The following is a 17,305-nucleotide window of genomic DNA, read 5'->3' on the forward strand; positions in this document are numbered from 1 at the left end:
TTCAGTAGGAAGTTGTGGTTTCGAGATCAAGTTCTTTTTTTAATTTTCAAATTTTTTGATGTGTCGATCTTAGGAGAAATAATAGCTTCCTACTTCTTCCTCACTTACTGTTCTGTTGTGCCTGTGTGCACGTCTTGTTCTTAAGTTTCTTGAAAATGGCAACGTGACGTTGCCAAAATATTGAAGTATATTAAAATTTATTTTAGTATATCCCAGTTGACATTGTAATTTCCTTAAATTATTTAGTAAAAAATAATTCATTATAGAAAAGCTGTCATATCTAAAGCAAACTTTCTTTTCTTAAACTGTTACTGTCAGCAACAGTAAGACAACTTTAAAGATATGATTATTCTTCATTTTGGTATTAATCTTTTTACATAATAAAATACTAATTAGGTTCATCCTTAAGAAATGCTATTACTGATTACAGACTCAAGTATTCATCTCAATACAAAGAACCTTAATTATTCCAACTGTAGTTAGAAATGACAAGCATATTCAAAATAAATAATTTCATAAATCATGTATATGCAGGTCATTAAAACTGCAAATTAATCATATCAAATCACCCTTACACATCTTTCAATTTAAACTGTACAATAAATAAAGATATTTCTGCACTGAGCCCAACTAAATTTAACAAACTCATGAGAAAAATAGTCCCAAGAAAAGCATTAATATCACATTAATCTACATCACACTGCACTCTTAAAGTAAAACTTGAAGTAAATTGAACAGTCAGTTTCCTGCGATCAGCAAGAAGCAAGAACACATAAGCAAGAAGGTGAGATGCAAGGGAAGAGAAAGAGCATGAAAGTGTGTGTGTGGGGGGGGGAATAATGAACACATTTTATACGATGATTCAATGATAAAAGGAGTGCTTGTGGAGAGTGCACTGAAACTGCATTTCCCTGGAGCAAATGCTAAGGACAATGTCATAAAGATGCAGAGAGTGAAGGCGAAAGAGCTGTCGATGTTGGCTGGTGTGAATGATCTAGCAAGTGATGAGTGTGGTATGCAAGAGTTTCTAGCTGCCATGACATGATTAAGGCAAGACAAGACAAAGAGCTATAATTGCAAATGAGTCAAGCTCATAGTGTGCATTAAGAATGGTGTAGAGTTTGTGGAGGTGCAGAATGAATTTGATAGAAGGAAAATGGTTTAGCATTTGAACAGATTTGTAGTCAGGTGTCTTGAGAAAGTATTATTCAGTGAGAGTTCAAAGTGTATAGTAAGGGAAACTAGAATGTTTAGGGGGAGGATCCAGGTGAGTTATGAGTCCAGGCAACATAGAGGTTAGTAAGTGAAAGTAAGGGAAACTAGAATGTTTGGGGGGGATCCAGGTGAGTTATGAGTCCAGACAACCTAGAGGTTAGTAAGTGGGAGAGTCATCACATGATGCTGAATGTAACTCCCAGGTTCTTAACCTTTGGTGGGCTAATCAAAACAAGGTGTAAGAGAAGCTGAGGGATAAAAGGGGTACAAAAATTACAGTGAGACTTAGTTGACTAAGAATAATATAGTCACAGAGATAGAATGCAAAGGATATGGCATCTTCAAAGAGAACAGAAGGGGAAGAATGGTTCTGCTAATGAAAAAGCAGAAGAAATGAAACAAAAAAAATGATATATCAATAAACAGGAATGCAGAGGGCAGTTCATTTAAGGCTGTCTGGTATGAGATAGGAACCAGTAGGACAAAATATATGATTGGTTGCTACTATAACCCAGAGGATATAAAGGGAGAATGTGAATGGCATGTATTATTGGCAAATTAGCATAATGAGTGCAGGTCAAGTAATTATGGGGAATTTCATCTGATGGACATAGACTGACAGGAGAAATGATTACAAGGAGAGAAGGAAATGCAATTTATATAGTTGCTAAGAGACAGTTACCTGAGACAGCATTTTGCAGAGGATATAGAAGGTTGGAGAGTGCTGGATCTGGTCTCAGCATAAGAGACTTAACAATAACTAAATCTAGCTAAACTTCCCCTGGTTAAGGAAGGTGATCATATGGTCTTGACTTGGGAGAATTGCCAGATATGCAGAATTTTCTGTTCAGAAGGCATATATGCAGAATTTCAAAGGTTATTATGACAAGTTGAGGAACCAACTTTCAATAGTGCCATGGCGTAAGAATTTGGAGGGGGAGAGATGGCAGCATCTTAAATCAGGAGAATAAATCAGTCAAAATAATCATATGCAGTACAAGGCATAGGCAAGAAGGATGACCTGTATGGTAAGGAAGGCAAAAGCTATTTAAGAGTTTAGCTGATGAGGCCAAAAGAAATCCTAATTCTTTTGTTATGTGGCAAGTAAAAGGAGGATAATAAATGCTAGATGTGACAATGACTGACAGAAGAATAGAGGTTAAAGAATTGTAGGTGCTTAGGATATTGCAGAACCTTAATGTGAACGTGGCCATGGGATTAGATGGCCAGTATGTTAAGAGAATGTGCAAGGGAGTTATCAGCTATTCTGACCAAGCTGTTTAATTTAAGCTTTAGTTTTCTGGGAAGGTGCCAATGGAGTACAAATAGAGTAAAATAGTCCCACTACAAGAATGTTGTTGTGTCCCAATTTACGATTTCTACTCTAATCTTACAAATTCCTTTTATCTATATTCTTCTAACTTCTATGCCCGAGATTTTACCAAAACTTATACCAATATCTAAGTTACTGCTCCCCATAGTACCCCTAATATTTGTATTTATACTGTGCCTTTTGGGATATTTAGTTTAGGATATTACATACATAAACAAGGAGAAAGAACTCAAATATATGCAGTCGTGACACTTAACTCGATTCTCAACTTAAATTTTCCACGTGACTGAGTACAATATTTTCAAGTGGTTATCAACTGCACCATTTATGTTGTCATGAATAGGGAGAAAGTCAATCTCGAATATATATATATATATCTCTTAGTATTTAAATATTATTGCAGTTGTGACTCTTAATCTCTTTCCTCAACATTAAATTTCCCGCGTGATTAGGTACGATGATTTTAAGCGGTGCATTGGATTAGCAACATCAGACAACTCCTTTATCATTGAACAAAAGGAGTATTAAGTTTCTAAACATGGTACAATTCAAATACTAAACTAAAATACTTATAGACTAACATTAAATCATTACAAGCAATATGGCTATTTGTGATTATGCCGCCATACACATTAATTCATAAATTCACCTGATGTGAACAAATTAGATCAATTCACACTATCTGATTATTCATACTGAAGTAGATTAACAAATCATTCACTGCTAACACATACTTGTGACATTTCAATTATTTTATACATTACATTAGGCATTCAATTCTTAGGATACGTAATTACTTAATTCACACTATTCCGTTATACCGTTATTTGCACTAACACACAATTATGTCATCTAAATATCTTGTGCAATATAATAGACATGCAAAAATACCTTAGGACTCTTAAGCATTCACAAATCTTTAACACTAGTCAATCTACACATAACACATTCTATCATATACTAAAGTCCTAGTATAACTTCAACAGTTCTGTATTGGAATCACGATACTTTTCACAGACAAATTTCTAGCTAACATAGGTTATGATTTACAGTACCTTTCTTGAGCTCTTCGTATGGGCCTTTATTCTTTTCCAAACGAACCTCTGGTATAACTTCTCGTAACTCTGGAATACGTTAACACATATATATTTGCTCTACTATCAGCAACGAGGACATCGATCTCTTTACAGCTTTCTGCTTTGCGTAGTTATCACTAGCGTCGAAACGAAGAAGATCCCTCCTTTTCTAGGACTCTATGGCAATTTTTCCTTTGCTTCCTACTCGGGAAAACGGGAATCGAAATCCCGCTCATTTTCGTTTCTGTGTTGTGACGAGGAGATATCACCCTGTCGCCACTCAGGAAAACCCCGTGAACTCCACCGGAACCAAAACCAAACTCCAAGGCCAAAAGCGACTATCCAAAAAAAGTCCTCCCCAGGGGGGGGGTTACCAATCCTTTTATAGCTGCTCCCCTAACAGCACCTTTTCTTACTTCCTTTCTCCTCCTTCTACTTGTTTTTTAATCATCGACCAATTAGGGTGGCGTTTTCTCGCCAAACGTCATTTCATCGGCAAGCCCGTTCTCAATGTTTCAATCTGGGGATCGGCCCTAAGCGATAGCTTTGCTTTTTTTGTGCTAGCCTGACTTAATCCCCTTTCAAACTTTTTCTATGAATTCTACTTAATAACTTAATCTCTCACATAACGTATTTTATGACTCACCCCTTTCTACTTATTTACTTAACTCTCTCATTTTTAATCTTATTACAATATTAATCTATACTTTCCTTTGTTAGCTACTTATTTAGTTAGAATTCCTTATTTTAAGTCATATTACAATATTAATACATTCCTTCCTTTATCAGCTACTTTAACAACAACCCTTACGTTTTATACATATTACTGGATGCAAGAAATTTTCCATTAAATAATTCATTTTTTTATGCAGGGGTTTTAATTTATGATATTTATTCTTCATGTTACACCATGATGGCTGAGAATACTATATTCCTAAGATATCAGGTGTAACAATGTCCTAAGCCAGAAGTAGCAAATTATAGGCAATCAATATCTCAGGAGTGGTGGTTAAGGTATTGAAGAAGTTGGTAAAAGACTGAACAAGAGCATAATACATTATAGGAAACAACATGGTTTTGGGAAGGGTAGGTTGTGCCTTAGTAATCTGCTTACTGTTTTATAATGAAGTGACAATGGAGTTGGATAAAGGATATGGAAACAGTTATACTGTTGCACTTTGCAAAGGCATCTGAATAAATTGGAGCCAATGGAAATGGATATAAAGTTGCTGATTTGTATTAAAGGGTCACTGATGGACTAATATTAAAGGATGGTTTACGGAGGAGATGAGTTTAGGAGAAGGTAGGTGACTAGTGATCTACTGCAGAACTCAGTACTTTGTTTACAAATCAAAAAGTAGACTATGATGTAGGATATAATTTGATGGGAAATACTGAGTTGTTTGCTGATGATACAAAGCTGGGAATATCAACAGTCAATGAAGATGATGTAGAGATCCTGCAGGATGACAAAAACTGGTAGTATGGGCAAAGGAAAATGACCCAGTTTAACATGGTCAAGTGCAAGATGATGCACTTTGAGAAGAAGAGATCACAAGTTTTGTAATATATTGATGGAACTGATCTGCAGGAAACTGATGAGGCCAGTGATTTAAGGGTGCAAGCTAAAAGGAGTTTACAATCCTTGTATACAGCAAATTACTGTGACCTGAGCACACTGACAAGCAAGGATAGGTAGTTTATTTTTTCCCCTTTATAAGGCTTTAATAAGGCTGCATCTGGACTACTATGTGCAGGTCCAGTCACTTAGATTCTGTGGGAATGAAGTGGCGGACAACATCCAGAGGCAAGTGACAAAGATTATGACAGGTTTAGAGTTCTATGAGAATACACTGAAGTTCTGCAGGCTTGAAAAACTAGCTAATAGGTGAAAAAGAGGAGACATGATAGAAATATATACATTGTTAAAGGGATTTTATAGGCTTGACACTGAAGACTTAGAACATGGCAGAAAGGGAAAGAATAAGGATCATCCCTAGAAATGGCATAAGAGTATGATTAGCAAGGGGGGGTTAGGAGTAGATTTTTTGCCTGGAGGGTGGCGAATGGGTTGCCAGAGGTAGTTGTGAGAGCGTTTTGTCAGTGAACGAGTGGAAGGAGAGGCATGATAGGTATTGTGTGAATAATGGCTGGTGTGTGTGTGAAGAATGGGTCCCCTGCAAAGAGTCTTTTAACTACATGGAGATACCAATGTAATAAGTGATATCAAATCCTTGTACTGCATTCTCAGTTCGAAGTTTATTATTTGATTTTTAAATGATACTTCTGACATAATGATTAGAAATATATACACATTTGCACAAGAATAATGTTTAATTTGCCAAATATTTCAGTCTGAATATTACACACCATCTTCTGTGGCTACATAGGAATAGTTTTAAAAAAAACAAAGTGGAATATGATCAATTGTTCGTATTCCACTAATTGATCAAATGATCAATTGTTCGTATTCCATTTTGTTTTTTTAAAACTATTCCTATGTAGCCACAGAAGATGATGTGTAATATTCAGACCGAAATATTTGGCAAATTAAACATTATTCTTGAGCAAATGTGTATATTTCTGAAGTTTATTATTAGTCATCCATTCCACTTGCAACAAAAAAAAGTAACTGAAGAAACAAAACAGTCGTACCTTCCCAGTAAAATTTATTTAAATTAAGGGATATTATATCCCATATTGTTTCTTAGCCGAATATAGAAACTATATAAAGTTCGGCAATTCCAAGCGTAAGCAAATACCTGGATAGAGCAGCAACTGACCCTTGAAGGTAGTGTAGCTGAGGTAACTCATAGAAAGGGTGGAGCAAGCTCCGATCACTTTGAAGCCTTTGGCTCTTCATTATAATTAGTAGATAGAATGTTTGTGAACAGACATTTATTACTTCCATGCAATATGAAGAAATGACAGGTCTTACATGGAATAACAGATGCACATATCAAAATAATTGCTTTTCTTTCAAATCAGTAATTAGATGAATTATCAACTGTTATTTTGCTTTCTCAATTAAAGAAATCCTCAAATAAAAGTATTCTGAAAATACTTATACTCAGAAAATATTGGCACATCAATTGCCATTAACAGGCTAAGTCCATGCAGTGCATAATAACTGCATAGACTTCTGTTTTATTTCTTATTAATTTTACACAGCCTGAATCCATATCATTCAATAAGTTAAATTCCACCACCTCTCTCTACACTGTCTACTCACAGTTATTTTTCTTGTATTCCTCCATTATATACACCACATGACATAATAAAAACTACACGGTTCACATATAAATTTCACTCATGTCTTCCAATATCACTGTCAACATCCTTCTTGCCTATGCTTTATCTAAAAGGTTAAGGGCTTCTTAGAAGTTCGCCAAAATGTTATTCACATTTCAGTATTTTCTTGCATCTTTTTCTTAATTCTTGGCCACTTTCATATCAATATTTTGCACTACCATATACATTAAAATAAAATATATTTTATAAATAATAAAAAAGATGTATATTTTAAAATTAAATGAATGTGAAATATCTCATGAGAAAATTATCATTCTAATTACTGTTACTCTTTTTAGTTATAAAAAGAGTTTCTCTTAGTTACAAAAGTGAATCACACTTTTGACAAGAAATTCTTATTGAATTTCTATTTTTTTTTGCTTTAAGTATAACTAACTTTGAAACTATATGAACATACTCTTATCCAGAGTATTTTAATATGTGACACCCAATTTTACTATTTGCACATGGAAAATGTGATTTGTGCATTGATTCAATCTCAGTATCTTCCAGGGTCCAGTACCCACTGATGAGACCTAAATAAAAGCAGAAACTAGCAACCCTCTTTACAATGTATAACAATATACTCATCTGAAAGGAACTGTGCTGTGCATTATGTGATGATACTGAGGGAAATGATGCAATGCCAACAGCCTTTATATTCAAGTAGTCTACTTGAAGATACTTCACACACAAACATTTACTTACACATGGGTAAAGGATTAAACAAGAACATAATTTCTTGTCCAGTATAATGTACTGTTACTTTTTTTTAATAGTGAAATTTGAGTTATGTTTTCCTTTTTTGACCATGTAAGGCTCAAACCAGATAAAATTTAACTAAATTTATTCATCATCATCAAATTCCTGCCATGTACCCTCAAGGGGTGTACAGGATATGATAATACTATATGAAAAATTTACATCATTACTAACTTCTTATCTACAATTTTCCTCCATTTTTCTATTTCTAAATTTATTCTATCTATATAAAAGAAGGCTATATAACACATTTCTTACCTCAACAACTTTTAAGAACTCTGACACCTTATCCATGACAATAATAAATTTTTTATAAGAATCCAAGGCTTCACGACAGTGTTTTTTGTTCATTGTGAAGTACTTCTCTGTAATATAATTTTCAGATGAAAACATTACCTTGCACTATTCATCTATATTAGTTACATCAATTATCCTACTTTCTGTTAACAAGAGTAAAATGATTAGTTAAAAAATTTGTAAAGAAAAAAACCCTGAGATAACATTATGTACAACATAATGTATTATGCATCATCTCAGGTTTTTTTCTGGCATATTTCTAGGGAAATAATGAAATCATTGATTTTAGAAATCTAACACTAAAATAAATTCATAATTAATGCATTTTCATTAGAACTCAGTGATGAATAACTTAGAATGCTACTTTGCGAGTGTGTGTAGCTTCATTTGCAAACTATAATGTGGTAAATAAGCACTTATAATTTCAAAATAAAACTGCCTTATCAATTTCAAAAGGCAACAGTATTATCTTGAAAGTTGCATTATTATTCAATATCATTAAGTAAATTTATTTTCTTTTTAAGAAACAACACAGGGAAGGTGGCAATAGCATATAATCCCAGTGCAGACTATTTAATCAATTTCATTAATAAAAGGGATGTTAATAGCTTGCAAATGTGACTTGTGTTACTCTGAGGCAATAAAGGTCATTATGACTGTAGAAGGCTTTAGCCAAGTCTTCATGTCAAAGGAATAATGAGTCCTCCTGCTACTGTACACTGAAATGCCATTTTCTCTCCTATTACACACACACGCTGTTTAATTCAATGATATTATAAGATGATTTAAGAGGAAATATTCAGTTATTTGTTGATGATGCAATGTTAGGAAGAACAATAGTTAATGAAGAAGATGCAGAGATCTTGCAGGATGACAGACTGGAAGTGTGGGCAAAAGTAAATAGCTACCAGTTAAGTGCACTTTGGGATGAAGATATCACACTTATATACTATATTGCTGGAAATGAACAGCAGGAAATTAAGGCCAGAGATCTAGGGATTATTGTAAACAGGAAGTTGAAATTTAAAGGACATGTTGCAAAGATGGCCAAAACTGCATATCAGATTAAATGACTGTTGAAAATACAAAAGACGTTATTATCTCCTCTTTATAAAGCTTTAATAAGACCACAGGACTACTGAGACAGATCTGTGGGGATACAGTGGTAAAGAGAATCCAGAAGCAAGTGATTAAGGTTCGGCAAGTATATGAAATGCTCCTTATAAAAATAGACTGAAGGTCTGTGGGCTTCAACACTAGCTAATAGACAAATAAGAGGAAGAAGTATACAAGTAATTAAAAGGGTTTTATAGGATTAATGTAGAAGACAATTGTCAGTATATGAAAAGAAGAGAGAGGAGAACAAGGGTTCATCCCCTGGAAACTGTATAAGAGCATGGTTAGCAAGAATATTAGGACTAAATTTTTTTCCTAGGATGATAGTAAATAAGTGAAATGAGTTGCCAGAATTTTCTGGAATGGTAATTAATAGATGCCAATCATGTACAGTCAGTTTGTCTATTTTATAAGAGAAAAACCAGAGTTTCTGGAAGGAAAACACTACCATTCCATATACAATTCACCTTCGGTGAGAAAGTCCTTATAAAAATTCCTCACATCTATGTACACAAACTAGCCTTCCAATCAAAGGGCAAATGTTGAAAACATTTGCATGACTACATGGTCTGGATAAGGACAAGGATGTTCCCTATGTTATTTTTCTGCTAGTTCTACTTCTTTTCTATTTATGCTTTGCAGTGGGAGAGCTTAATTGCTCACAAAACTCCCTTTCCCAAACAACTTCCAGCACAGACAAAGGAGAATATGAAAAGCACATGTGCTGCACCCATCCTGACAGTAGCATTATACTTTAGTATCAAGGTAGAAGTAATGCAGAAGTCATCTCTGGGTCTGGCTCCCACTGATGAGACCTCAATAAAGGTCAAAACCAGTCTGGGTAGTGAGCCTTCCAATAATACATAGACATTATACATGTCTGTAAGGATGTACTTTGCATTATGGGATACTAAGGATGTGATGTGCAGTCATTAGCCTCTTTATACAAGTTGATCCAGTCCTGAAAATAGTTCAGGTGCAAACTTGTTTTCTTATATTTGAATAAAGGATTAAACCAAGAATATAATTTCTTGGTATGTTTAGTTTGTAGTATTAAATTGTGAATGAAGATATTTATAAATAATAATACTTCATTCATAATTAACATGACCTACCATATCATAAGCAGGACTTATTTAAATTTATTTTGCTAGTCTCTTGCTTATAAAATGTTATCGATGTAATTCCTTTTGAGTTTTGTTAGTTAATTTTATTTATGTAATTTTAGAATGTATCATAGACATGAAAAGGCTCTGTATTAAAGTGTCATTTATTTTATTTGCTTTATTCCTTTAATAATAATAATATAAGAAACTGTGATGTATGTAATTTTAATATATCCAGAATATCATTTGATTGGTTGTTGTGAGAAATCATGCAAATTTCTCCTAGTGCATGTTGGAGCGTGAACTACTATATACCAAGGAAAAAGCAAGTTTGATGGGAGCTAAACCGGTGAGAACCAGTTACTAGTGGGAAAAAGGAACGAGTGGACACAAAAACGAAAAAAAAAGAAAGAAAAAACGAGTGGGGGAGTAAGGAGAACAGTAGCTAGAAATTGAAGGAATTTTGACGTGTCAAAAATGGAACAGAAAGGACTGGGAATCGCTTGGCATTTTAACTTACCTTTTTTTGGAGTTGGATTTCTACCAAAACTTCCTAACGCCTAGCAGTGGAATAGTGCAGGACATAGGATAATACGTATAAGAAAAGGAAGAAATGGGTAGATAATTTAAACCAAGTGCATAAAGGTTATATTCTCCAGAGTCTATAAATCAATTGCGGAAATAGAAGAGTCTTTTAAGTTTGAGTTACTACAAAATAAAAGTCATCAATTGTTCGTTCTCCTTATGATGTGATGAAGCTATATCCTGGTAAGATTACCTTTACTATACTTAGAAGTAATGAAAATTAATTCCCCCGAAAGTAATTCATTCCTAGTTGCTGTATTCAGCAAGTCAAGATTTAGTGTGCGATGTGCTATGACTTTTCCCTCTTCAAGTGACGAATGCTATATTATTGAATTAGGTGGATTTCTTAATTGACTGAATGAGAATACTGTGAAGCCTATTTGATGTAATTTAGGAATCTCGAACTTACACGAACTAAAATTGATTGACTGAGCTTAGAGAATTACAAATGAATGTCTGATGGTTCGTGAGTTGTATTCTTTGTGAATATCTTGAACTGATTTGATATTTAAAATGTTTTGAAATGTAACCTTGATCAGAGTCAAGTTATGATAGAAGTCCTTTGTAACAAGAAGGATAAGATCTGTTAAATATACCGTAATCTTTAATTATAAAGTTTTAGCTCAGCTGAGTAGTATACTAGAATCTTAATGAGAGCTTTGTATTTGTTTAATTGTAATGTCCCTATCGGAATACTGTGTTATAATGTAATTTATGTGACACTGCATTAAATAATTTTGTTTGAATTGAATCTTGTATTTGCCTGATTGTTTCATTGCACCGCTCATTAAAATAATTCGAATCTCAGCGGGAACCCTATGTAGTAAAAATAGAGAACCTCGGCCTAAAATCAGTTTTATAATAACCTGATACAGTTGAAGGTTGATTTATCAAAATTGCTCATGCAATTCAGAACATGGAGTGGCGCAGTATAATATAAATTTTCTTTATGTTCAGATGATATATCAGCCTACAACTAGTTAAATACTAATGAGAGAGAACTATAAGACGATAAAATGTGATTGAGCAGATAATAGAAGACCATCACTGTCTATGTGCAATGTATGGAGAAAGATAAAGGTCCGATCACAAACCTTTATCTTTCCTGTTCTCCTGTGAGTTTCTCACATTTCAAAGCCTTTTGATATACTCCTTTCCATACTGGGCCTTGTTTTTTGGGCCTCTACGATGATGGATTTTTCCCAATTTTGAAGACGTGGAGGTTTGTTCTTGTTTTCTTCCATCCCTTCGATTTTGTGTATTGAGTTGATTATCCCACTATCTGAACAGTCGTTCTCCTCTGGCTCGGTGTCTAATAATCTGGATAGGTAATCTGCAACTACATTGTTTTTTCCCAGGATGCAATTTATTTCGACTTGAAACTCTTGCATCTCCAGAGCCCATCGAATAATCCTTTGATTCTTATCTTTCATGGAGGACAGGAAAGATAAAGGTTTGTGATCGGACTTTAGGATGACTTTCTGTCCCAACAACATATAAACTTTCTGAGGGCATACACAATTGCTGTGTTTTTTTCTCAATGACTGAATAATTCTTTTCGGAGGATGAGAGTTTCCTGCTGAGGAAAGCAATAGGCCTAAATTCTTCCCCGTCCCCTTGTTCTACGATGGATGCAATGGTGTCATTTGAGGCATCCGCTGAAAAGTAGAATGGTTTTCCAAGTTTAGGGTAAGTGAGTACAGGCGATTTAGTCAGGGCCAGGTTCAAGGATAGGTAGGCATACCTTTGTTCCTCTCCCCAAGAAAACTTCACTCCCTTTTTTGGTTAATTCACAATAGGTTCCATCAATTTTGAGCACTCAAGAATGAATTTTCTGTAGAAATTTATCATTCCTAAGTACCTTCGAACCAGTCTTACAGATGTGGGGATTCTCGCCTTTAATATGGCAGTGATGTTTTCTTGAGTAGGGACTATCCCAGCCTCACTTACAACATGCCCCCAGATAACTTCCTTCATGAAGAACCGACATTTTGAGCATTTCAAAGAGAATTGTGCCTTACTCATCCTGTTTAGAACACCCAGTAGGATTTCTTTGTGTGTTTTTAAGTCTGGAGAGTAGATTAACAAGTCATCTTGGAAGCACATGACTCCCCTCCCTAACATGTCCGAGAGAACAGAGTTCATTAGACACTGAAAACTCATGGCTGAGTTTCTGACTCCCTGAGGAAGTCGACAGAGTTGATACTTTTGCCATCATGTGGTGAAGGCAAAGTATTTCCTGTCTAAGGGGAATCTGAAAATAGCCAGAGTTCAAGTCTAATTTTGAGAAGTATCGTGCTCCCTCCAGACCTATTAACAATTCTTCAATGTTGCATAGAGGGAAATCAATGGGCTTGGTGACCTTGTTAACCTCACGTAAATCCAGTATAAATCTCAGACTTCCATTCGGTTTCTCCACCAATATGAAGGGGCTGTTCCATCGGGAATTTGATTTTTCAATGATGCCGGCCTTCTCATAGTCTTGTAGCAGTATCTGAAGTTTATCCAGGTATTTAAGAGGGGGGGGGGTCTGATATTGTTTAACATACACAGGTGACTCTGTTGTGATCTGGATAGCATGTTCTACCTTGTTAGTCCAGGACAATGAACTAATATCCTCAGTAAAAACACTAGGATAATGCTGGAACATCAAATGAACAAACTCTCCGATCTCTATCTTATCTTGTTCAGACCTCGATGAGCTGATGGCATCGAGTAACAACTTCCCTTTTCTAACACTTAGTTCCTCTTCTGAATTTATTACTTCTATTTCTAGTGCTTCACACGCTCTCCTTTCATTGCTTGTCTTAAATTTTGGTTGATACTTCTTTCCACACAGTGATATAGTTCCTGTGGTAAAATCGCACATGAATTGGTGTTTCTCCAGGAAATCAAGACCCAAAATGATTTGGGTCTTGATTTCCTCTGGGAGAACAAGGAGATCATATGAGAAATCCACTGGAAAGCAGGGTATGGAGAGTCTTGCATTCACTCTCAAAATTGCTAATTCCAGTTATCTTCATGAGACTTTGTAACCGGGTGATGTTATCAGGGAACTTATCAATGAACCTTTTTGCCAAGGATAAGGAATGACGGATACATGAGCTCCAGTGTCGAGCAATATGTCACACGGGATTTCCTCAACTAATCCTCATACAAGTGACAAGGGTAGTCTTCCCTTCACTTCTGCTGTTGCTACATTTTGCATTTTGTAGGTATTGTGACTCAGTGAATCTGGCCCATTTCCTTTTTTTTTGTGGGATATCTTGTAGAAGGGTATCTATTCCTTTATAATGATTGGCATATTTTATCAAATCAGGATCTGTTGTCTGTTTTATATCTGACATAAGGGTTTCCCTTCCCTTCTCTCTGTACCCCTAGTGATTCTCTATCCTTGCCTTTTTATTCAGTAAGACTTGATTGCCGTTGAGGAGCTCTTGACAATCAGTATCTCTGTCATGAGAGCATTCTAAATTGCACTTGAGAATTGAAGAGGAGGGGACTACAGCATTGCAGTCTTGCAATGATAATTGTTTCATGGAAGAAACCTGGGTCATTTCTTCTAATATCCTTTCACTTTCCCTGGCTAAATTATAACACCCTTCCAAGTTTTCAGCTTGCTTTTTATAGATTACTTCCCTTAATTTGTCATGTAACCCCAATCTAAACTGTTGGAAGGTGATCCATTCCAGATGTTTTTCCTCAGGGGAGGTTCTGATGGATTGAGCAATGGTCAACAAACTATTAAAGTAGTTAGTTACATTCTCCTTATCACCCTGCACACATGTCTAAAACTGCCTCAAAGTTTGGATGGGACCCTCTTTATAGGAAAACTCTAAGATTAGCAATTCTTTAAATTTTGTGTAATCTAAAGTTTCTTTTAGAATTGGGGAGGAATGTAGGAAGCTTTTTTGCTTTGCCTGTTAGTTTGGTTCTGAGTAAAATCAGCAACTGAAAATCAGTCCAATTTGCTGTCTCTGAGTTTTTCAATAAAGGTAAAAAATGACAATACATCATCTGATTCCTCTCCTGAAAATTGAGGAAAGACCTGTTGGGGGTTCACAGTTCTGAAGAATTCACTGTCTTCCATTTCTGTGCTAGATGCAAGAGCCATATAGAATTATCATTTACTATTTTAATTCTCACAACTTAAGTTTAAAACTATTCAAAATATAATTCTTTGCCTGATTTGTTTCACAACCAACTCACTGTGATTCACTTAACTTTACCACTAAGTTTTAGGAATTAGTTCCTCTAGTTAAATATAAAAAAAAAGCTTAATCTCTGAATTAATATTCGTGAATCAGCAATCCTGTCAACTGCACCATTTTGTTGGATCGTAGTATCTGCCCAATCATTTTATGGTCTTATAGTTCTCTCTCATTAGCATTTAACTAGTTGTAGGCTGATATATCATCCAAACATAAAGAAAATTTATACTATACTGTGCCACTCCATGTTCTGAATTATATGAGCAATTTTGATAAATCAACCTTCAACTATATCAGGTTATTATAAAACTGATTTTAGGCCGAGGTTCTCTATTTTTACTACATAGGGTTCCCGCTGAGATTCGAATTATTTTAATGAGCGGTGGAATGAAACAATCAGGCAAATACAAGATTCAATTCAAACAAAATTATTCAATGCAGTGTCACATAAATTACGTTATAACACAGTATTCCAACAGGGACATTACAATTAAACAAATACAAAGCTCTCATTAAGATTCTGGTATACTACTCAGCTGAGCTTAAACTTTATAATTAAAGATTACATTTAACAGATCTTAACCGTTCTTGTTACGAAGCACTTCTATCATAACTTTACTCTGATCAAGGTTATATTTCAAAACATTTTAAATATCAAATCAGTTCAAGATATTCACAAAGAATACAACTCATGAACCATCAGATATTCATTTGTCATTCTCTAAGCTCAGTCAATCAATTTTAGTTTGTGTAAGTTCGAGATTCCTAAATTACATCAAATAGGCTTCACAGTATTATCGTTCAGTCAATCGAACACCTAATTAAATAATATAGCATTTGTCACTTGAAGAGGGAAAAGTCTTAGCACATCACACATTAAATCTTGACTTGCTGAATACAGCAACTAGGAATAAATTACTTTCGGGGGAATTAATTTTCGTTACTTCTCACTAAGTATAGTAAAGGTAATCTTACCAGGATATAGCTTCATCACATCATAAGGAGAACGAACAACATTTTTACAGTCCTTGATAACTTTTATTTTGTAGTAACACAAACTTAAAAGAATCTTCTATTTCCGCGATTGATTTATAGACTCGGGAGAATATAACCTTTATGCACTTTTAAATTATCTACCCATTTCTTCCTTTTCTTATACGTATTATCCTATGTCCTGTACTATTCCACTGCTAGGCGTTAGGAAGTTTTGGTAGAAATCCAACTCCAAAAAAAGGTAAGATAAAATGCCAAGCGATTCCCGGTCCTTTCTGTTCCATTTTCGGCCCGCCGAAATCCCCCTTCAATCTCTAGCTACTGTTCTCCTTACTCCTCCACTCGTTTTTTCTTTCTTTTTTTTTTTTTTTTTTTTTTCATTTTTGTGTCCACTCGTTCCTTTTTCCCACTAGTAACTGGTTCTCACCAGTTTAGCTCCCATCGAACTTGTTTTTCCCTTGGTATATAGTAGTTCACGCTCCAACACGCACTAGGAGAAATTTGCATGATTTCTCACAACAACCAATCAAATGATATCATAAGGAATCTTCTGGATATATTAAAATTACATATATCACAGTTTCTTATATTATTATTAAAGGAATAAAGCAAATAAAATAAATGACACTTTAATACAGAGCCTTTTCATGTCTATGATACATTCTAAAATTAACTAACAAAAATCAAAAGGAATTACATGAATAACATTTTATAAGCAAGAGAATAACGAAATAAATTTAAATCAGTCCTGCTTATGATATGTCATGCTGGCTGGCATTGACCAGTTCTGTAAGTCCTTAGTATTTGCGTCAGGTAATCAGGACAAACTGCGAGTCTGCTACTGTAACAGTCACAAGAAGTTGTACATAGGCAGACTCACCATTTGTCCTCATTACCTGACAAAAACACTAAGGACTTACAGAACAATTTAGTCAACTAAATCTCAATTTCCCATGTATTATTGTTCATTCAGTATCTGTGCAGATATCTATTAACAGGTCACAGCACATCTTAGAAAGTGAGGATTAGATGTCATTAATTGTAGTAAGTTTTCCCACTTGGTTATACTACAAACTAAACATACCAAGAAATTATATTCTTGGTTTAATCCTTTATCCAAGTGTAAGCATACAAGTTTGCACTTGAACTATTTTCAGGACTGGATCAACTTGTATAAAGAAACTAATGACTACACATCACATCCTTAGTATCCCATAATGCAAAGCACATCCTCACAGACATGTGAGGATGTGCTTTGCATTATGTGCTTCCAATAATGTCTATGCATTATTGGAAGGGTCACTACCCAGACTGGTTTTA

At 34.8% G+C, this 17,305-nt stretch overlaps 1 protein-coding gene across 3 annotated transcripts in view; it reads right to left on the reverse strand.

The window, feature by feature from the left end:
• Positions 1–17,305, reverse strand: part of LOC150099381 (phosphatidylinositol-binding clathrin assembly protein LAP-like) — a 289,787-nt gene that overhangs the window by 183,079 nt on the left and 89,403 nt on the right. For all 3 annotated transcript variants that reach the window (XM_090404459.1, XM_090404460.1, XM_090404458.1), the window contains exon 8: positions 7,936–8,042. In XM_090404459.1, the coding sequence (XP_090260585.1) occupies positions 7,936–8,042 (107 nt within the window). The remainder of the gene's footprint in view (positions 1–7,935; positions 8,043–17,305) is intronic.

This window comes from Typopeltis vanoorti, chromosome 14, assembly GCF_054136105.1.
Source record: "Typopeltis vanoorti isolate ZY-2024b chromosome 14, IOZ_Tvanoo_1.0, whole genome shotgun sequence".
Lineage (NCBI taxonomy): Eukaryota > Metazoa > Arthropoda > Arachnida > Uropygi > Thelyphonidae > Typopeltis > Typopeltis vanoorti.